Below are 23578 nucleotides of genomic sequence, written 5' to 3'. Positions count from 1 at the left end.
CTTGAGTTGAGTTTGGAAGGAAGAGTAAGCACGGTGAATTTGTAGAAGAGTGGTGTTGTAAGCAGAGGAATCCCTGTGGAATGGTGACCCGCTGAAGGAATCTGTAGCCGTCCTTGGCCATAATGTTTATTAGAATTAAGTGAAGTATAAGTTCAGCTCGTTAGTTTCCCTGGCCACATTTCAAGTGCTCATAGCCACATGTAGCTGGTGGCCACCATGCTGGATAGAACAGAACTCTCCCATCGTTGCAGGAAGCTCTGGTTGGACAGGCTTCTCTGATGATTCAGTCTGTAGGGTGCAGAGAGCATTGGTTATGTGCTGAGGGGAAAGCAGAGCCAGAAGCGTAGGGAGAGGCTGTGTCTTGGCAGAATTTGGGCACCGAGCAGAGGAGGCCAGACTTTTTGTGGTGAGCCATTTGAGAGATCTTAAGTGGAGGCGTCATCTGATCCACTGTGTTTTAGCAAATAAATTCCTCTGTAAGCAGGTGGAGGATTGGATCGGAGACAAGGAGAGAATCCTCTCTACTAGATCAAAGAGAACAACCTGTGACCATTGCAGATTTTTTGGTTTGGTTTTGGTCTTGCTTTGTTTTTATTGAGAATGAGGGCCTGAAGTTAGTCAGCAGTAGGAAAGGGGAAGACGAGGGGCCAGGAAGTGCAAGGTGAAGAGTTTGTGGCGCTTGGCGATTGCTTGAACTTGGGACCTAAGGAAGAGGATGATCTTGATGGGACCCAAGTGGGTGGACTTTGATGGAGCCACTCAGCGAGGGAGCACAGAGGCGACGCGCTGGCGGTGCAGACGCGGGGGCAGCCTGGGAGAGGCAGGGCTGCAGTCGTCACTCTGGCAGTGGTAGCTGAGGCGGGAAGGTGAGAGTGACCCCAGGTGAGGCTACGAAGTGTGCCGAGTGGAGGCCCGGGGTGGCCCTGGGGAATCCCGCAAGCCACTCCTCTCTGTCAAGGGGCAAAGGAGACTAAGAAGCAGTGGGGAAAGCAAGAGAGTAGGGTCACTGAATGGAGGCGGTGGGTCAGGAGGAGAGCGGCCCACAGTGTCGGAGTCGCAGAGTCAGGTCACTTAAGGCATAGAGGAGCCTCCGGAGAATGCAGCCACAGGGGTCCCCTGAAGGCTTAATAAAGGCGGTTTTGGTGGAGGGTTGAAAGCAGGAAGTGGATTATGGTGGGTTAGGCGACACACAGGGGGTGAGGAATTGGGGTCAGTGAAGACTGAAGTTTCAAGAAACATTGTTAAGTGAAGAAGGGAGAGAAGATGGTAATTGAGAGGGCTGATTGATTTGAGATGTGGAAAAATTCAACATGTTTGTGTGCAGAGGGGAAAAAAGCCAGAATAAAGGGAGAGGGTGAAAGTGTCAGGAGCAGAGGGGAGTGATCTGGGTCCTTGAGGAGGTGGGGAGAATTAGTGGAGAGATTAGCTTTGAATGCAAGAAGCATCTCTTCCACCCAAGTGGTTGTGGATGAAGGTGATTTTATAAATAGCAAAGGAGGAAATTGAGAGAGTTCCTGCCTGGAAAGAAATGGCACTGGAAAGAAATCATGGAGTTAGATACTTGGAATCCAGCCCAGCTCAACCGCTCTTCAGTTGGCAGATTTCCTAATCTTCTGAGTTTTGTTTATTTATGTATGAAATGGATTTCAGAACAGGGCTGAAGTTAGATAATACATGGAAAGCTCTTAACAGTGCCTATAGCCCATGGTAGGTGCTCTGTAATGTTAGTCCTAGATCTTCCTCTCTTTATAACCTTGAAGCGTAAGTGCTCTTCAGAAGGTGATAAGGAGAATTTATATCATGTGTATGTCAAACACACACACACACACACACACACACACACACACACACACACACACACACACACACACACACAGAAGTGATAAGGAGATCTGAGACTGATTTCACTGCTCAGTGACATTCACAGGAGCAGTAGCAGTCTAACCCTGGGGTTGAAAGAGCATATTATGTAGTATTTTCCTTTTTCTTAAATAGAAACAAAGGTTAAACATGGTAATGGGGACGTAACACAACAAACTACGAAGTTCATTGTTTTAGGAAACTATTGTATGATGAAGACATTCAGTTAGAGTTGTCACTAGTGTCCTTGAAGTGGGCAAGTGTCAAGAGGTCTGTAGCTACTTACGCCCACGTATCTTTAAATATCTTTATATGCTTTTCTTCCCTTCCTGTCCTGTCTCCCACAAATCAACTCCTTCCCTTGCCAAAAAAGAACACAAAAGGAACACACCCACGCCTGTAAGGTTTTCTAAATCTCTCCTTCTGGAAGTGTAAATAATCTCTGTGCTTAATGCCCTTATCCTTACTGTGAACATGGGTCTCTCGCTTTCCCTTTTATAATGTTTTCTTCATTGGAGATTTAAAACTTTGTGTGTGCAGGATGTCATTAATTTAAAGTCCCTGGACGTTTTGTTTTAGTCATGAAGTAAACAGGTATTGAGTATCTGCTTTGCTAGGCCGTGCGCTGAAACGGGGATGTGGAGATGATAAAAACTCCCCTCACGCATTTCAGGAGAGGCAGCTTGTACGTGTGATAACTGGTATGATGGGGTTTTTGCTGTTGTTGTTGTTTTGGTATGATGTATTTTTAAGTATCATTTTTAGAAAACATTTTAGAAGTCATTATGGAAAGACACTTTAAACTGCTTTTCTAAGGGAAAGATTTTCCAAAGAGATTTTTTTTAATCTTAAATGGAATTGAACTCTATGCCACTTTCATGAAAAAAGTATTCCTTAGTCTGATGGCTATTCTGACTTGCATTTTATTATGAGGCCACTTTTAATTTTATGTTGTTAATTTTAGTCCCTTCCAGATGTGCAGCATATTCAGGAAGAAAGCTTACCCTCCCCACCGTTGGGTCCTCCCAGCTCCCTCCAGGTGTCCAAAGATTCCGCCAGTACTAGTAGCAAGAACTCTTCTTGTGACACGGATGACTTTGTTTTGGTTCCACACAACACCTCGTCAGACCACTCATGTGAGAATCTTTTCTGCTTGTACACATTATATTTCTGAATTTACTAGACTAGCATTTTTTAACCTTTATATCACGCTGTCTTGTGTAGGACACCTTTTCAAATGGACATTTTATTTAGTTGATGGAATCCCGAGAACTATCTACCTACCTTCCTGTAATCTGCTCAGTCATCTTCTATAAGACAGTAACCTTGGATTCTGAAGGTAGATGAAAACTTTGTAGGAAATGATCTCAAATTCTGTTTGTATCCAAACAGAAAGGAATAGAGAAGCCAACATAATGAGAGAAGTTAAATTTAAGGAAAGGAATTAAAGGAAGACCTCTTCTGGAAAAAGCCTGAGAGTCAAAGGGTCTTAAAAACAGTCTGGATGGTGCTTCAGGAGCTACTGGCCTGAGTTCAGGAATGAGCCTCATAAATTTACAGGAAGAATTTGTATAAAGGAAGCAGAATCCAAGCTGACTGAATACAGTCAGGGTTCTGTGGAACAGTGAAGGGCAGCAGAAAGCCCACAAAAAGAGAAGTTAGACAAAACCATGAAAAAAGAGGGAAACATGGTTTGGAAATTCAATTACTTTCAACAAGTGAATAGTACCCAGTTGACTGTGTGCAGATGTAGAAAGTTGGAGACGTTTGTATCAAGAGGTCTCTAGTTGTTTGTCAAATACGTATTTAGTAGCTGCTTACATTCACCCCTGCGCTGGCTGTTGTGAAGGCTGTGGCCCTAGACCAAACATGCTTCGGGGCTGATTGGCTGGGGCAGGGGAAACACACACGGCACATAAGGCAAGCGGCGGGCCCTGATCGTGTGCTGAGAGCTGGCAGCTGCCTTTAAAAATCATCCTGTGTGGTGGTTTTATTTCACTAAAAAGGTAATTAAAACTTTTTAAATTGTGAAATATTTCTAACAAAATAACGCGGCAGATACTCAAATCATCCACCGTGCTAATTTTATTTATGTCAGCATTTTGACATACCTGTTTTAGATGTCTTTTTAAAGGTATAAAATGCTGTAGGTATAGCCAGAGTACTTGCATCATTCTTCTCTTGCCAGAGATATATTCTTCCTCTTGATTTGTAATTCTAATATGCCCCTGTATCCATAAAGAAGATATAGTATTTTTATGATTTTAGTTTCAAGTAAATGTTATATAGAATATTGTTTTCTGTAGTTTGCTTTTTCATATTTTTGCTGTGTATCTAGATCTGTATCTTAGGTGTGTATCTAGTTCATTTTAATATATGATATTTATAGTACAACTAAACCATAGTTTATCTATTTCCCTACTGATTATGACTTGGAACATTTCTATCTTTTTACTGTTCAAAATGTGTTATAACAAATGTCCTTGTGCCAGAATTTCTTCCAGGTGGATGCTCTAGATATGTACAACTTCAACTCTATAAAACATTGGTATAAGCAAGTTGTAGCCACTAACACCTCTGTCATGCTGCCCCAATGTTATCATGGTGCCTTCTAAAGATTTCCATCGTTTTTTTTCATATTTAACTTTACCTGGAATTAATTTGTGTAGGTGGAATAAGGGCTCTATGAATTACCCTAGCATTAGTTATTGAATATTCTGTCCTTTCTACACGGATATGCAGTTCCAGACTTGTCATATCAGGCGTATATAAAGGATTTGTTGCAGTGTGTGTGCGTAGATGGGGTGGAAGGTGACGGTGGGGAGCCTCCTAGAATTCTGTGGAGTCACCAGGCTATTCTCAGCCCCCTTTCCTCCCCCATATAGTTTAATTTCAACTTGAAACTCCTACAAAAAACCATCTGGGGATTTTGATCAGCATTGTATTGATTCTCTAAGACCTATTCAGGGACCTAGAGAATTGTCTACTCAAGAATGTTTGTGTGTTTGTTCCTCCACTTAGATTTCTTTAGTGTGTTTTGATGCATGTTTATACTTTTCTATGTAAGGGACATTCACACCTTTTGTTTTATTCAAGTTACCTTTGGTTTTTTTTGTAGTTGTATAAATGTTGTCTTAAAAACATGTCTTTTTTTCCAAAACTGCTCCTGTCGAGGTCTTTTCATGCTGCCAAATCCCAGGGGTCATTTCTCAGTCCTCATCTTTTTGATGTGTCCACAGCATTTGTTATGGTTGACCACACTCTGCCATGTAATTAGTAAAAATTTGTTATTGTGAAGTATATCATATGTATAAGATAGTTTTTGTTTGTTTGTTTGTTCGTTTTGCGGTACGTGGGGCTCTCACTGCTGTAGCCTCTCCCACCGCGGAGCACAGGCTCCGGACGCGCAGGCTCAGCAGCCATGGCTCACGGGCCCAGCCGCTCCGCGGGACGTGGGATCTTCCCGGACCGGGGCACGAACCCGTGTCCCCTGCATCGGCAGGCAAACTCCCAACCACTGCGCCACGAGGGAAGCCCAAGATAGTTTTTTAAAAGATTTAATTTTTCCTTTTTGGTCACGGCACACAGCTTGCGGGATCTCATTTCCCCAACCAGGGACTGAACCTGGGCTACGGTAGTGAAAGCTTGGAATCCTAAGCACTAGTCCATCAGGGAGCTCGCTAAGATTTAATTCTTTAGGGCGGTTTTAGGTTATACAACAAAATTGAGAGAAAGGTACAGAGATTTCCCATATACCCTTATGTACCCCTTATTTCATAGCTTCCCCCATTGTCATCATCAGTCACCAGAGTGGTACATTTGTCACCAACGATGAACCGACATTGACACATCATAATCACCTAACGTCCACAGTTTACTTTAGAGTTCACTCTTGGTGGTGTACATTCTGTGGTTTGGACAAATGTATAATGACTTGTTTCCACCATTGTTATTATACAGAGCATTTTCACTGCCTTAAAAATCCTCTGTGGTCTACTTACTTATTTCTCCCCACCTAACCCCTGGAAGCCACTGGTTTTTTTTTTTTTTTTTTTTTTTTTGAAGGGGACTGCAGCTCCTGCATTGTGGGTGGGACTCGTGGCTCATCTGTACAGCTCCCCCTCCCCCTCTCCTACTTTTTTAAAAATTGAAGTATAGTTAATTTACAATGTTGTGTTATTTTCAAGTGTACAGCAAAGTGATTCAGTTATACATATATGTATATATGTATTCTCTTTCAGATTATTTTCCGTTATAGGTTATTACAAGATATTGAGTATAGTTCTCTGTGCTATACAGTATAGGTTCTTGTTGGTTATCTGTTTTATATACCAGTAGTGTGTATATGTTAATCCCAAACTCCTAATTTATCCCTCCTTATCCCCTTTGCTAACCATAAGTTTGTTTTCTATGTCTGTGAGTCTATTTCTGTTTTGTACATAAGTTCATTTGTATCATTTTTTTAGATTCCGCATATAAGTGATATATGGTATTTGTTTTTCTCTGTCTGACTTACTTCACTTAGTATGATAATCTCTAGATCCAGCCATGAAGCTGTAAATGTCATTTTTCATTCTTTTTTATGAGTAATTTCCATTGTGTATATGTACCACATCTTCTTTATTCATTCATCTGTTGATGGACCTTTAGGTTGTTTCCATGTCTTGGCCATTGTGAATAGTGCTGCTATGAACATACGGGTGCATGTTATCTTTTTGAATTAGAGTTTTCTCCAGATATATCCCCAGGAGTAGGATTGCTGGATCATATGGCATCTCTATTTTTAGTTTTTTGAGGAACCTCCATACTGTTCTCCATAGTGGCTGCACCAATTTACATTCCCACCAACAGGGTAGGAGGGTTCCCTTTTCTCCACACCCTCTCCAGCATTTATTATTTGTAGACTTTTTGATGGTAGCCGTTCAGACTGGTGTGAGGTGGTGTACCTCATTGCGGTTTTGATTTGCGTTTCTTTAATAATAAGCGATGTTGAGCATCTTTTCATGTGCCTGTTGGCCATCTGTGTATCTTCTTTGAAATTTCTGTCTTTTAATTGTGCATTTAGACCACTGATGTTAAAAGTGATTATTGCTGTACCTGGATTAGTATCTACCATATTCATTACTGTTTTCTGTTGTTGTCCTTGATCTTTGTTCTTGTATTTGTCTTCCACTCTTTTTCTACCTTTTGTGGTTTTAATTGAGCATTTATTATGGTTCTGTTTTCTTTCCGGTCTTAGCATATCAATTATACCTCTTTTTAATTTTTTTAGTGGTTGCTCTAGATTTGCAATATACATGTGTAACTAATCCGAGCCCACTTTCAAATATGCTATACCATTCATAAATAGTGTGGGTATCTTATAATATCAATAACGAAATAATCCTAATTCCTTCCTCCCATCCCTTGTATCACTGCTGTCATTAATTTCACTTATATATAAGCTACATAAGTATGTATGTGTATGTACACATAAGATATATAGGGAAGCATACATAACTGAGTGCATTGTTGCTGTTGTTATTTTGAACAAATTGTTACCTGTAAACAGCTCATGGAGCTCAATATCAAAAAAACAAACAACCCAATTAAAATACAGGCAGAAGACCTAAACAGACATTTCACCAAAGAAGACATACAGTTGGCCAAGAGGCACGTGAAAAGATGCTCACCATCACTAATTATTAGAGAAACGCAAATCAAAACTACAATGAGGTATCACCTCACACCAGTCAGAATGGCCATCATCAAAAAATCTACAAACAATAAATGCTGGAGAGGGTGTGGAGAAAAGGGAACCCTTTTGCACTGCTGGTGGGAATGTAAATTGATACAGCCACTATGGAGAACAGTATGGAGGTTCCTTAAAAAACTAAAAATAGAACTATCATATGACCCAGCAACCCTACTACTGGGCATGTACCCTGAGAAAACCATAATTCAAAAGGACACATGTACCCCAGTGTTCATTGTAGCACTATTTACAATAGCCAGGACATGGAAACAACATAAATGTCCCATGATAGGTGAGTGGATAAAGAAGATGTGGTACGTATATACAGTGCAATATTACTCAGCCATAAAAAGGAATGAAATTGGGTCATTTGTAGAGATGTGGATGGACCTAGAGTCTGTCATACAGAGTGAACTAAGCCAGAAAGAGAAAAACAAATATCGTATATTAACGCATATATGTGGAATCTAGAAAAATGATACATATGAACCTAGTTCCAGGGCAGGAATAGAGACGTAGACATAGAGGATGGACATGTGGACACGGTGGGGAAGGGGAAGCTAGGACAAATTGGGAGCTTAGGTTTGACATAAATACACTATTGTGTAAAATAGATAGCTAGTGGGAACCTGCTGTATAGCACAGGGAGATCAGCTCGGTGCTCTGTGATGACCTAGACGGGTGGGATGTGGCGGGGTGGGAGGGAGGTCCAAGAGGGAGGGGATATATGTCTACATATAGCTGATTCATTTCATTGTACAGCAGAAACTTAACAACATTGTAAAGCAATTTTACTCCAATTAAAAAATAATAATAAAAATAAAAGTTTTTATTTTACCTTCACTTCTTCCTTCTTCAGTGTTCTTCCTTTCTTTATGTAGATTCAGTTTTCTGATCCATATTATTTTCCTTCTCTCTAAAGAACTTCTTGCAAGGCAGATCTACTGGCAACAAATCCCCTCAATTTTTATTTGTCTGAGAGTCTTTATTTCTCCTTCATTTTGGAGGATAATTTTGCAGGGTACAGAATTCTAAGTTGGTGGTTTATTTCTCTCAACACCTTAAATATTTCCCTCCACTCTCTTTCTGCTTGCATGGTTTCTGAGGAGAAGTCTATGTAATTCTTATCTTTGTTCCTCTGTAGGTATGGTGTTCCTTTCCTCTGGCTTCTTTCAGGATATTTTCTGTATGTTTGATTTTCTGTAATTTGAAAATGACATGCTGACATGTAGTTGTTTGGGGCATTTACCCTGCTGGGTGTTTTCTGAGCTTCCTGGATCTGTAGCTTGGTGTCTGACATTAATTTGGGGAAATTCTTAGTCATTGTTTCAAGTATTTCCTTCTGTTGCTCCTCTTAATTCTCCTTCTGGAATCACCATTATGTACATGTTACACCTTTTATAGTTGTCCCACAGACTGTGGATATTCTGTTCTGTTTTTTGGGTTTTTTTTTTTTTAAGTCTTTGTTCTCTTTGTTTTTGGGTTTTCAAGGGTTCTCTTGAAATAATACTCTTGCTCAGAGATTCTGTCCTCAAACATGTCCAGTTTACTAATAAGCACACCAAAGACATTCTTCATTAATGTTACAGTGTTTATCCCCAGCATTTCTTTTTGGATCTTAGGATTTCCATCTCTGCTTACCTTGCCCATCTGTTCTTGCATGCTGTCTGCTTTCCCCATTAGAGCCCTGAGCATATTAATCATACTTGTTTTAAATTCCCTGTCTGATAATTCCAACATCCCCACCATGTCTGGTTCTGATGCTTTCTCTGTCTCTTCGAAGTGTGTTTTTTTGGGGGCTTCCCTGGTGGTGCAGTGGTTGAGAGTCCGCCTGCCAATGCAGGGGACACAGGTTTGTGCCCCGGTCCAGGAAGATCCCACATGCCACGGAGCGGCGGGGCCCGTGAGCCATGGCCGCTGAGCCTGCGCGTCCAGAGCCTGTGCTCCGCAACGGGAGGGGCCACAACAGTGAGAGGCCCGCGTACCGCCAAAAAAAAAAAAAATTGTTTGTTTTTTTTTTGCCTTTTGATATGCCTTGTAATTCTTTCTTTTTTTGTTGTTTAAAGAAATAAGATTCTTTTTTAAAAAATAAATTTTTTTTTTTTATTTTTGGCTGCGTTGGGTCTTCGTTGCTGCACGCGAGCTTTTCTCTGGTTGCGGCGACCGGGGGCTACTCTTCGTTGCAGTGCGCGGGCTCCTCATTGTGGTGGCTTCTCTTGTTGCAGAGCACGGGCCCTAGGCGTGGGGGCTTCAGCAGTTGCAGCACTTGGGCTCAGTAGTTGTGGCTCGTGAGCTCTAGAGCACAGGCTCAGTAGTTGTGGCATACGGGCTTAGTTGCTCCGTGGCATGTGGGATCTTCCCGGACCAGGGCTCGAACCCGTGTCCCCTGCATTGTTGGCAGGCGGATTCTTAACCACTGCACCACCAGGGAAGTCCTGTAATTCTTTCTTGATAGGCGCACATGATGTACCGGGTGAAAGGACCTGCTGTCAATAGGCCTTTAGTGATGTGGTGGTGAGGAGTGGGCGAGTCCTGTGATTGGGGCTCTGCCTTGCGTTGAGCCTGTGCCTCTGGGCTGTGAACTTCACAGGTGTTTCAGATTCTTCCTCTCGCCTCAGGTGGAACAGGAGGACTCCAGGGGCCTGGAGTTGGGTGTTTCCCGCACCCCCCCCAATTAAATTACTGAGTTTAAAGTCACTTGAAAGCATCCCCAGACTTCCCTGGTGGCGCAGTGGTTAAGAACCCACCTGCCAGTGCAGGGGACATTGGTTTGATCCCTGGTCAAGGAAAATCCCACATGCCGCGGAGCAACTAAGCCTGTGCGCCACAACTACTGAAGCCCACGCACCTAGAGCGCATGCTGCACGACAGGAGAAGCCACCACAATGAGAAGCCTGTGCACCGCAACGAAGAGTAGCCCCCGCTCGCCGCAACTAGAGAAAGCCCACGCACAGCAACGGAGACCCAACCCAAACAAAAACAAAAACAAAAAATCCTCAATAAAGAACTTAAAAAAGAAAAGAAAGAAAGCATTCATTCCCCTCTGGTGGTTATGCTACCAAGTTGATATATGATTAGGTTCTATCACTTCATTTTATTTTTGATTTCTAGGGCTTGTTCTTTTCTTTTGACTTAATTTTGTTTCATAATGATGTATGATTCCAAACTCAAAGCTACAAAATGAAGAGGTGAACTCTTAGTGAACTCCAGCTTCCAACCCTGTCCCCTCTGCCCCGTTTCCTCCGTAGGAAACTGTTGTCTTTAAAATCGACTCCTTTCTTGCCCCTCTCTTTATCCCCTTACCCTGATTCATTTTCCTTTTATACATCTTATCACTGCCTGGTACTATTACCTTCTTTCACTACTAGAATGTAAGCTTCATGAGAGTAGTGACCAAAGTAAATGTGTTTCTGAGTTCCATGTAGGGCCATTCAAAAGGATATTTGTGATTATTTTTTTCCTTTTTGAGTATTTTGAGGTTACCATAGTTTATTTTATTTTTAAAAATTTATATTATTTGGTCAACACTGCTATTTCACATCAACACATATGAATTATACCTTTGCAGCCATGTAAAGGTCACACAAGGCAGTATGATCTAGTGGGTGTAGAGGCGACAGGCCCCTGTGTTCTGAGCTGTGCTCTATTCCCTTAGACGAGTGATATCTGAGCATGAAGATGGCCTGTGGCATCTGTGTCCAAGAGGCCCCAGTTTCATGACATCTTGTTCAGCTACCCGTGCAAGACACAGGAGAGTGTCATGCAGGAGTGTGGGTGCTCCAGCATTAGAGTGAATTAGACTTCGGATACAGGCAGCTGTACTAGAACGTGACACACATGTTCCTAAAAGTCACCACACCCTGCAAAGTAGTTCAGTAAAAACCACAGAGTTTATGGGCAAATTAGGATTAGGAGCACAACACTCAAAACCTTTGTCCATGGCACATGAAAAGGAACATGATAAAAACAGCACAGGTTTTGCACATGGTAAAAGGTGAAGAAATATGTATACACTGCAATACACTTACCCTGAAAAGACCTGATGTTGGCAGCCTGTGAATTCAGCTGGGTGCAGTGTTCCGTGCTCACCTGTTGTTACTCATGGGCAAAATCACAACATAAGCAAATGGTAAATTCGTACTGTGATCAGATTGTTTCCTAATAGTCATGTTGGAACAATATATATACATTTTTTAAACAGGTGGTATAGCAGAACTGACTGTATTTTTCTCTTTTCCCTTTAGATGATATGCTGATGGGCACTGCTGGCAGACGTGCTTCTAATGAGTTCTTGGTGTGTGGAGGGTATGTTTGCATATATTTCACTAAACATTTTTTCATATTTTTTGTGTGTGTGAGTAAATTATAGAACTCTGTGTTCTTGATGTAAAATTTACTTTGTTTCACAATCTATTCTTTAAAAACTTTTTAAATTGTGTTAAAAGACATAAAATCTGCCATCTTAACCATTTTCAGTTTGAGTTCAATAATAGCATTAAGTATATCCACAATGTTGTGGAACAGATCTCCATATACTTATTTTTTTAAATATACATTTATTTATTTATGTATTTATTTTGGGCTGTGTTGGGTCTTCATTGCTGCACACCGGCTTTCTTTAGTTGTGTCGAGCGGGGGCTTCTCATTGTGCTGGCTTCTCTTGTTCCAGAGCACGGGCTCTAGGCGCACAGGCTTCAGTAGTCGTGGCACGCGGGCTTAGTAGTTGCGGCTCGCGGGCTCTAGAACACAGGCTCAGTAGTTGTGGCGCACGGGCTTAGTTGCTCCGTGGCATGTGGGGTCTTCCCAGACCAGGGCTTGAACCCATGTACCCTGCATTTGCAGGCGGATTCTTAACCACTGTGCCACCAGGGAAGTCCCTCCGTATACTTTTATATGGTTATATGTTATATTGTTATATTTAGATCTTTAATCTATTTTTAGTTGATTTTTGTATACGGCATAAGATAAGGGTCCAGTTTCATTTTTTGCATGTGGATGTCTAGTTTTCCCAGCACCATTTGCTGAAGAGACTGTCCTTTCTCCATTGAATGGTGGTGGCACCCTTGTCATAAATCATGTGTCCATGTATGCAAGTGTTTGTTTCTGGGCTCTCTGTTCTGCTCTACTGGTCTATAGATCTGTCTTTATGCCAGTGCCACACTGTTTTGATTACTGTAGCTTTGTAATATGTTTTTTTAAAAATTTATTTATTTTTGGCTGTGTTGGGTCTTCCTTGCTGCGCGCGGGCTTCCTCTAGTTGTGGCAAGCAGGGGCTACTCTTCGTTGCAGTGCATGGGCTTCTCATTGTGGTAGCCTCTCTTGTTGTGGAGCATGAGCTCTAGAGTGCAGGCTCAGTAGTTGTGGTGCACGAGTTTAGTTGCTCTGCAGCATGTGGGATCTTCCTGGACCAGGGCTCGAACCCGTGTCCCCTGCATTGACAGGCAGATTCTTAACAACCGCGCCACCAGAGAAGTCCTGAAATATGTTTTTAAATAAAAAAGTATGAGACCTCCGGGAATTCCCTGGCGGTCCAATGGTTAGGACTCAGTGCTTTCACTGCTGTGGGCCTGGGTTCAGTCCCTGGTTGGGGAACTAAGATCCCACAAGCCATGTGGTGCAGCAAATAAATAAATAAATAAATAAAAAGAAGAAGTATGAGACCTCTAATTTTATTCTTCTTTTCCAAGATTATTTTGACTATTCAGGGTCCTTGCAGATTCCACATGAATTCTAGGATAGATTTTTTTATTTTTCTATTTATGCAAAAATTGCCATTGGGATTTTTTTTAACATCTTTATTGGAGTATAATTGCTTTACAATGGTGTGTTAGTTTCTGCTTTATAACATAGTGAATCAGTTATACATATACCTATGTTCCCATATCTCTTCCCTCTTGTGTCTCCTTCCCTCCCACCCTCCCCATCCCACTCCTCTAGGTGGTCACAAACTACCGAGCTGATCTCCCTGTGCTATGCGGCTGCTTCCCACTAGCTATCTATTTTACATTTGGTAGTGTATATATGTCCATGCCACTCTCTCACTTTGTCACAGCTTACCCTTCCCCCTCCCCGCCATTGGGATTTTGATAGGGATTGCACTGATCCATGTAAAACACTTTGGGTAGTACTATTGACATCTTAAATACTAAGTCATCCAGTATATGGAAATGAGATGTCTTCTTTAATTTCTTTTAGCAGTGTTTTGTAGTTTTCAGCATACAAGTCTTTTGTCTCCTTGGTTAGACTTACTCCTCAGTATTTTATTCTTTTTGATACTATTGTTGGTGAGATTGTTTTCTTAATTTCCTTTTGGGATTGTTCATTTTTAGTAAATGGAAATACACCTGATTTGTGGGTGTTGATTTTGTATCCTGCACCTTTGCTGAGTTTGCTAGCTCTAATATGTTTTGGGGTTTTTTTACATGTGAAATCTTTAGAGTTTTCTACATTTAAGGTCATGTTATCTGTGAACAGAGATAATTTTACTTCTTCCTCAGTTTGAAAGTCTTTAATTTCTTTTTCTTGCCTAATTGCTCTGGCTGGGAATTCTACGTTGAATAGAAGTATTGAGAGTGGCCATTCTTGTCTCATTACTGATCGTAGAAGAAAGGCTTTCTGTCTTTCACCATTGAGTATGCTGTTAGCTGTGGGCTTTTCATATATGACCTTTATTATATTGAGGTAATTTCCTTCTGTTCCTATTTTATTTAGTGGTTTTATCATGAAAGGGTGTTGGATTTTGACAAATGCTCTTTCTGCATCAATTGCGATGATCATGTGATTTTTGTCCTTGTTCTGTTAATGGTGGTATACTGTAAATCCCATTTGGTCATGGTGTTTGATCCTTTTAAGGTGCTGTTGAATTTGGTTTGCTAGTATTTTGTTGAGGATTTTCACATCAAATTTCACCAGGGATATTCTCTAGTTTTCTTGTAGTGTCTGTGTCTGGCTTTGGTACTAGGGTAATGCTGAACTCATGGAATGAGTTGGGGAGTGTTCCCTCCTCTTCAAATTTTTGGAAGAGTTTGGGTGTTTGTGTTAAGTCTTTAACTGTTCGATAGAATTCACCAGTGAAGCCATCTGGTCCTAGACTTGTCTTTGTTGGGAGGTTTTCAGTTACTGATTCAGTCTCATTACTAGTAATGGGTCTGTTCACATTTTCTTTCTTCATGATCCAGTCTTGGTAGTTTGTGTATTTGTAGGATTTTTTCTGTATCTTCTAGGTTATCAGTTTGCTGGTAAGCAATTGTTCATAGTATTCTCTTAAAATCCTTTTTATTTCTGTGGCATTTTTATGTCCCTTCTTTCCTTTCTGATTTTGAGTCTTTTCTCTTTTATCCTTAGTTAATCTTGCTAAGGGTCTGTCAATTTCATTGATTTTGATAAAATCAATTTCATTGATTTTATTTTAAAAAAATAAACCAACTCTTAGTTTCCTTGATTTTTTTCTATTGTTTTTCCATTTTCTCAGTTTTCTTTACCTCTCCTCTAATCTTTATTATTTCCTTCCCTCAAGTGGAAGACAACCAGAATCTTAGAAAAAGAGTTCTGAATAAATCAAGATGCATAATCTGTATATGTTCTGCCATCTACCTGTTATTTCCTTCCTTCTGCTAACTTTGAGTTTAGTTGTCTTCTTTTTCTAGTTCCTTGGGGGATAGAGTTAGGTTGCTGATTTGAGATCTTTTCGAACATGAGATACAGACTTCATCTTAGCACTACTTTGACTGTATCCCATAAGTTTTGGTACATTGTGTTTTCATTTTTCTTTTTCTCAGGTTATTTGCTGATTTTTTCCGAGATTTCTTCTTTGACCCATAGGTTGTTTAAGAGTTGTGTTGCTTAGTTTCCATGTATTTGTGGATTTTCTAGTTTTCCTTCTGCTGTTGATTTCTAGTTTCTATCCTGTGTGATTGATTGGAAAAGATACTTTGTATGATTTAAATTTGTTAAGATATGTTTTGTGGCCTACCATGTGGTACATCCTGGAGAATGTTTCCAGTGCATCAGAGAAAAATGTGTTCTGTCAGTGGGGGGAGTGTTCTGCAGCGTCTGTTAGGTCCTGTTGTCTGTGGCGCTGTTCAGGCGGTTGTTTCTTTATTGGTCTTCCATCTGGTTGTTCTATCCATGATTGAGGGTGTGGGTTCAGCCTGTGATTATTTTTGTAGAATTGTCTTTTCTCCCTTCAAGTCTGTTATGTATGTGCCTCATATATGTGGTAGTGCTGATGTTTGGTGCATGAATATATATAATTCGTATGTCTTCCTGGGTAATTGACCCTTTTATCATTATATAATGTCCTTTTTTTGTTTCTTATAACAGCATCTGACTGAAAGTCTATTTTGTCTGATGTTAATGTAGCCACCCGTGCTCTCCTTTGGGTACCATTTGCATGGAATATCTCTTTCCATCCTTTCACTTCCAGCCTAACAGGGAAAGATTTATTACTGCCATTTTGTTACTTTTCTGTATGTCTTGTGGCTCTTTTGTCCCTCATTTCCTCTCTTACTACCTTTGTATCTTGTTGTTTCTTTCAGTACTGATATGCTTTGATTCTCTTCTCATTTCCTATTGTGTATATTCTGTAGGTATATTCTTTGAGGTTACCATTGAGATTATATAAAATAATTTAAAGTTATAACAATCTATTTGAAACTGATAACTTCAATCACATATAAAAACTCTATTCGTATAGAGTATAAGAGTATACTGCCCCCCACCTTTATGTTACTGATGACCCTGATTACATCTTTATTTAGTGTACCCATTAATATCTAGATTTATAATTTGGGGGTACTTTTGTCTCTTAGATTCTTTTTTTTTTTAATATTTATTTGTTTATTCATTCGTGCATGCATGCTGTGCTGGGTCTTAGTTGAGACATGGGGGATCTAGTTCCCTGACCAGGGATCCAGTCCAGGCCCCCTGCATTGGGAGCGTAGAGTCTTAACCGCTGGACCACCCAGGAAGTCCCTAGATTTTCTTTTTATTTAAATATGAAGTAATGGTTCCAAAAGTTCTAAAGTGACACTTTAGAAGATAATCATATTGTTTGTTTAGGTAACTAAATATATAATCTCTTTATCTCTGTAAGGTTGTAATTGGGCAAAAATGGGAGAGATTGTGGCTTTTTTAGAATTACAGAAGGGCAAAAGAAGGAAATAACTCATCTTTCTTAAGGCCCAGTACTGTCCCTGATGTTTTAAGGTATGTTGTAAATTGAATTGAAAGTCATCTAAGGACATGCTGTTGCTGAATTTATGAAAAGCAAGGAAAGAAACCAGCTACACTACAAAATGTGGACCTCAGATGGGTTATGTGCAGGGAGAGTCACACAGTGTATAGGGAGAGTCACACAGTGTATTTTCAGTCTGCATCAAAGTCCAAGTTCCTTGGGAATGCTTACTGCACTCATAACTTTGTAAACATTCCAGTCATCTCTACTCTTGAACTTCCTGTTCTTGTACCCAGCATATTTTCCTAGAAGTATTTTTCCTCTTGCATGAGGAGTGAAGAGCAGAGGGTGAGCAGATGAAGCTGCGTTTTGTGGCCTGTGGCTCTTCCTGTTGTTGCAGAGGGGCCTCTGTCCCCTTCTTCTTACAAGCCTTCCTCCTCAGTGTGCATGTGCAGACCAGTAGACTTCTGTAAAGGACAAGTGTGGTTTTTTTGGCTTTATGTATATTTTCAAGATGATCATTTCTTATTCACATTCAGAAGTGATCATTTGGCTTCTTATAGAATTTCCTCTAAATACCACCAATGCGTCAGATGAAAGGAAAGCGGTCTCACTTGTATTTCTTTCCTTTTTCAATGAATGATGTCTGCAGGCAGTGTCAGCCCACTGTGTCCCCTCACAGCGCAGCCACCCCCATTCCCGTCCCTACTCAGATAAGGAACTACCAGCGCATAGAGCAGAACCTCACCTCCACTGCCAGCTCTGGCACAAATCTGCATGGCTCTCCAAGGTAAGCTAGCAGTTGCTTCCTTTCCCAATTCTTCTTCCTTTCTTTTAAAATTGTTGTTGTTGTGATTGAAACATCTGTTAATTTCCATGGTCGACTTAGACTCTTACGTATGTGTATAATGGAGATGTACAAAATTGAATAATAATAAATTTTTTTGTAATGGATCTATTTAAATGATATTTAAGCTTGGCTGGGTAATTAATATAGTATGATATATATATATATATATATATTTGTCCACAAGTATAATTATTTTTAAGAATTGAGGAAGAACTTGTTAAAAAATGAAATCTCACCAGTTTTAGCAGACTATGTACATATTATTTATTTCTCCCACATCCTAAAACCCCACTCAAGTAGAAAAGGAATGACAAAGGTATAAGCCCACAAAGACAAGTAAAACGAGAATAAGTATTGAGTGGGTGACCGCTTCCGACGCGTTTCTGGAAGTGAGAAAGAGAACAACGGAGGGGTGCCTGCTGTCGCCACCGGGCAGGGTAAGTGTGTGAGCAGGCGGGGCTCAGGCAAAACAGGGCAGCCGGAGTCATAGCTCAGGCGGGGTGGCCAGACGGAGGCGGACGGCTGACAGCAGGAAAGCTGCATCTGGAGGAAAGTGCATGAGTGCAAAGAGAGGAAAACTTACGTGAAGAACTAGTACCTCAGAGCTAGGTTAGAGACTGCATCTGTAAATAAGAACGAAATGCTACTGAAAACAAGCGAAGTAAAAAAGACCTCTTGGACATTACAAAACAGAATAACTGAACTAAACAAAAGTAAATGTTGGAAGACAGAGTTGAGGAAATATTTGAAATAGATAATCAAATCAAGAAGATGGAAAGTGTGAATTAATAATAATCTTCAAGGATTAATTAGTTTAGGCATTCTAGAAAGAAAACTATAATAGCGAGGAAGAAAATTTCCAGGAAATAATTATGAAATTTTTTTCCAAAATTGGAGGAGACAAGATTTTAGATTAAAAGGACCCACCAAAGGAATAGCTCAGTGAATGGAAAAGGATCCTCACCGTCTTGTGCGATGTAAATTAAGAAAACTTCTAGGAAGAGTATTTGGCAATACCTGTGAAAATCAGTAATGCATATATCCTTTGACCCATCAGTCAGCTTCTGGTAACTTATACTAAGATATATATTCCTTGCCTGTGTATAAAATCGTATGTATACAAAGTGGTTAGTTGTTATAATAGCAACGGATGAGCAATAAGCCCAGTGCCCACCAGTAAGGGACAGATTTATTCTGATCCATCTGTGACAGTGGAACACCTTCCAGAGAGAGTCAGGAAGCTCTCTGTGTGGTGAGGTAGGGCGGTTTCCAAGGTACATTGTGAAATGGAAAAAGCAAAGTGAATAACAGTGCACTAGCAGTGGTTCTCAAAGTGTGGTCTGCAGCTCCATTTCAGAGGGTCCATGAGGTGGAGACCGTTTCCATGGTAATTCCAGGATACTGTTTGCTTTCTTCACTGCGCTGACATGTGCACTGTTGGTGTGAACACTGTGATGGGAAAGCTGCTGGTGCCTCAGGACAGGTCACGGGAGTGGCTCCCGTTCTGCTGTTAGCCCTGGTCTCCTTACCTCCACACACTTATAGTACCTAGGAGTGTCTTTAGTGAAACAGTGAAAGGTATTATCTCTCTTTGAAAATCTCCACCTTGAGTGGAAAGTAGGCATAAAGCACCTTTGCTGCACATCGGAGTAGTGGTCCTAAGGAAAAGCCCTTGTATGGTTGTTTTCATGGTGAGCTGACTTTTAGCCACTTTTTCATGGAACACCTGGTGCTTGAGAGGACAGCTGTGGCTGTGGTGTTGACAGCCATTTTGTCAAAAGTGAACTAAGTTGGTGGTGATATTTTGATATGAATGTGACTTTTTGATATTGTATAATGCGTCAGCGTTCGGAATATCTGCATAACTCTGTCAACCAGTATTTTCCAAATGACCAAATTTTTTAAAAAGCATACATAGATATAAGATCCATTCCAAGTACAAGATATTTTTGCCAGAGAATGGAGTTTAATGGAACAGAGTACAAATTTTACCGATGTGGTTTCAGATTCCATATTGCAGCTGATCTTAGAAATGACCACTTGCTGAGTTTTGGGGTGGCATCAAAGAGGAGTGTCACAGTATCTGAAAGGCTACCAAAGTGCTCCTCCTATTTCCAGTTACAAATTTATAAGGCAGTGTTTTCTTCATGTACTTCTCCCAAAATAACACATGTAACAGACTGAATGTAGAAACAGTTATGAATACCCAACTGCCATCTCTTGAGCCAGACGTTAGAGATTTGCAAAATAATGTCATGCTTCTCAATAATTTGTTTTGGAAAATATTTTTCATAATCTTGTGTCATAAGTTTATTATTTTTAATGAATTAATAATTACAAAAATTTCTCAGTTTCAACTTCTAGTACCATAAAAATCAATAGATATAATAAGTTGCATAAATAAAAACTCTGGTATCTTCAGTAACTTTAAGAACATAAAGGGGGGCTTCCCTGGTGGCGCAGTGGTTGAGAGTCCGCCTGCCGATGCAGGGGACCCGGGTTCGTGCCCCGGTCCGGGAAGATCCCACATGCCGCGGAGCGGCTGGGCCCGTGAGCCATGGCTGATGAGCCTGCGAGTCTGGAGCCTGTGCTCCGCAATGGGAGAGGCCACAACAGTGAGAGGCCCACGTACCGCAAAAAAAAGAATATAAAGGGGATCTAAGACAAAAATGTTGAAAATGATTGGTATGGAATCTATTACCTTTGTTAAAACAAGATGAAAATAAGATTATATATTCAGTTTGCTTGTTTTTGAATTAAGGAACTCTGGAAGGATACATTAGAAACTAAAAATAATGGTAACCTTTTGAGCAGGATTGAGGAAGTGTTGGGAATTAGGTAGACAGATACAAGGATGGGAGGGAGACCTCACTCTGTATAATTTTATAGGTTTTATGTTTGTTGCATATCACTACGTTCCATATGTTTAAAAAATCTACTCCACGGCATATTGTTAGGAAGTTTTAGGAGAAAAGACAGAAATAAAGTCCTAGAACCTGCCGGTGAGGGAGTAATATTATTTTTCCCTTTAGATCTACGGCGGTACGAAGGTCTAACACCAGCCCCATGGGCTTCCCCCGGCTGGGATCCTGCTCGCCGGTGCCGGCAGACGCAGTACAGGCGGTCGGACGAAGACTCTCCACGGGGTCTTCCAGGCCTTACTCACCTTCCCCTTCGGGTAAGGAGAATTTATAGCAGTTGTTTCCAACCTTTTTTCATTGTGACCAGTGCGACATGACACTCCCTTTAGGAACACTGGCTCACGATGGCAGTGAGTCCCAGCTGACTGGGAGCCACATCCCGCCCCTCCAACCCTACCCTTCTCTGATTCCCTCTTGAGAATCTCTGTATAAAGCCATTAAGACCGCTGTCGGAAACAGGATGATATAAATGGGTCTTGCGGATAAAAAGCATCTCCACTGGGTTTGGGCTCTAAACACAAACTCAGAAACCCTAGGTGAAAGTGCATAAAATGCCTACCCTACTTGGCACTAGGAGTTAGGAGGATTAAAAGGCAGTAGAGTACGTGACAGCGCTGGGTTACGTCCACCAGAGGCCTTCCCGCTGCGGGGGCGACCGGGTGGCAGCTCCACTGCGGATCCTCCCACCTCTCCTGGACACCGCGGGGAGCAACACGGGGAGCTCGAAAACAGCCGCCCAAGGCACGCAGGGAGGCCACAGAACAGCCAATCCCAACCCAACAGGGAGACCTCGAACCACATTTTCAGGGGCTTAGCTAAGAGAAAACGCTCCCGCTTCAGAACACACGCGAGAGAGGCCAGGGCAACAGAGATCCAGAGACCGTGAGCAGCGGCCTCCTAGCGGCGACGTGGGGGAGAACGGGAGCGGGGAGGGCAAGCGTGCACGCGCACACACGCACGCGCGCGCACACACGCACGCGCATCCAAAGGGGGAGGCCCCACCCCCTCCATCTCCGCCCCGGAGTAGGACTGGGAGGGAGGGGCGCGCCTCGGAAGCAGGCGGAGCGAGCGGGACCGAAGCCTCGCCCAGCATCCTCGGTTCACAAGGCGAAAACCACAGTGATAATGTTTTTTAAAAGTTAATGTCACCACTTCCCTGTGGCAGTGGTTTGGACACTACTCTTAAATGAAAAATCTTATTCAAGCCAAGTCTTGGCGTGTCCTCGCCCCCTCAGAGGCCCCCGGGCTCCCCGGAGTTTGCGGACGAGGCCCCAACACTTGCTCTCAGGGACGCGGCCCTCCCTCGGGGTCGAGTCTCTGCCCACTGCTCCGCCGCTGCTGGAGACGCACGCGTCTCGTCTACTTGAGCGCCTGGAAGCCTTCCCCGCCTCCCACTCTTGCTAATTCGGGTTCGCAGCGGTAGATGCAAAGAAGGGGGCTGCAGAAATGTGCACGGAGCGCCTGGGCAGCTGCTGTGAGGGAGAGCGGGTAGGAAGCAGGGACCGCAGGGCGCCCTTTCTGACCACCTTGTAGGCCTGACCCCCGGGGCAGAGGGCTGGAAGGAGGGGTGGGCAGGCTCTCGATGGCCAGTGAGTTCTGAGGAGCGTCCCCAGGCACAAGCCACCCAGAATCACCGTGACCCACACAGTCAGGCTGGGCCAGCCCGGGGGCAACCTCAGTGGGAGGGGAATGCGGCAGGTGGGAGGGGAATGCGGCAGGTGGACGGGCAGCAGCTGGGCCCCGGCAGCTCCACGCCCGAGACCTCCGTCAAAGGTTTGCCTGGCTCTTACCCAGTCTCTGCCCTCCGGGCAGGTCCTACGGTGCTTTGATCTCAGCGTGCCCAGCACGCTGTGGCTTAGGACATGTGAGCTGAACTACATCTTCGCTAAATTGTGTCAACTGTAACGTACGATCTGTGCATGTGTCGCCTTTTCCATGCTATATTAGTTGTGAGCCATTTCTCCCTGCTTTACCCTTCCCTTCTTCACAGTTGGCACCATTCCTGAGCAGTTTAGTCAGTGCTGCTGTGGGCATCCTCAGGGCCAGGAATCCAGGAGCAGGAACTGGTCAGGTAGGAGATGGACTCGCAGTGTTAATAGTTTAAATCCCATCGTAAGTGAATTCAAGATATGTTTTTCCAGTCTTAACAAACCAACAGAGTTTACATGAAGTATTTTCTCTGCTCTCCTGTCTTTTATGCTAATGTGCTCTAGTGTATCATTGCCGGTTGGTTATCGCCTACGTATAGGATTCTTTTATGAGACTAAGTCCTAGGAATTACACAACTTGGCTAAACTCTGGTTGTTGTCCCACAGATAATGAAAATCAATCTAGAAAATGAAATTTCATTACTTTAATACTGGTTTTGATAAAAGCTACCAGTTAGCATCAGATAAAAAAAAACTAATGGATGTTTATTTGCTTTATTATATAAAATATACATGCCTGAAAAGATCTGCGCAAATCACACTTTGATAAGTCAAATTTTGTATGTGCATTTGAGGAGTTGGGCAGTTAAAGGAATGCTCTGTTACTTAGAAAAGCACTCTTGGGACGTCTCTGGTGGCGCAGTGGTTAAGAATCCACCTGCCAACGCAGGGGACACGGGTTTGATCCCTGGTCCGGGGAAGATCCCGCATGCCACGGAGCAGCTAGGCCCGTGCACTGCAACCACTGAAGCCTGCACGACTAGAGCCCATGCTCCGCAACAAGAGAGGCCTGTGCACCGCAGCAAAGAGTAGCCCCCCATCTCCGCAGCTAGAGAAAGCTTACGCGCAGCAGCAAAGGCCTAACGCAGCTGCAAAAAAAAAAAAAAAAAAAAATCAATCAGAGGTTTTTTAGAGAAAAGAAAAGCACTCTTTTCTAGGTTTAGTGTTTCATATTTTGTGTTTCTTTAAAAATAAAGCTTGATTAACTTTCTCCAGATCATAACACTTTGTCAGTGTTTATTTGTGTATGTGTACGTGTATACACACATGTATGGCAGAACCCAGTTCTGAAAAGTGAAATGGTAGATTTAGGATGAGATAAGCCAGGAG

The 23578-nt window shown here is 42.1% G+C and overlaps 1 protein-coding gene across 5 annotated transcripts in view; it reads left to right on the top strand.

Moving 5' to 3' along the window:
• ULK2 (unc-51 like autophagy activating kinase 2) overlaps positions 1 to 23578 on the top strand; it is a gene marked incomplete at its 5' end in the record, with an annotated part of 67159 nt that overhangs the window by 26659 nt on the left and 16922 nt on the right. For all 5 annotated transcript variants that reach the window (XR_014298288.1, XR_014298289.1, XM_082678412.1 and 2 more), the window contains 5 exons: positions 2825 to 2996; positions 11839 to 11899; positions 17422 to 17559; positions 20652 to 20797; positions 22531 to 22611. Coding sequence is in view for 3 of the 5 variants with exons in the window: in XM_082678412.1 (XP_082534538.1) it covers positions 2825 to 2996; positions 11839 to 11899; positions 17422 to 17559; positions 20652 to 20797; positions 22531 to 22611 (598 nt within the window). The remainder of the gene's footprint in view (positions 1 to 2824; positions 2997 to 11838; positions 11900 to 17421; positions 17560 to 20651; positions 20798 to 22530; positions 22612 to 23578) is intronic.

Source organism: Grampus griseus (genome assembly GCF_964374135.1).
Source record: "Grampus griseus genome assembly, chromosome: 20".
Taxonomy (NCBI): Eukaryota; Metazoa; Chordata; class Mammalia; order Artiodactyla; family Delphinidae; genus Grampus; species Grampus griseus.
The sequence above is the reverse complement of the archived record's forward strand: the minus strand, read 5'-3'. Positions and strand labels throughout refer to the sequence as shown.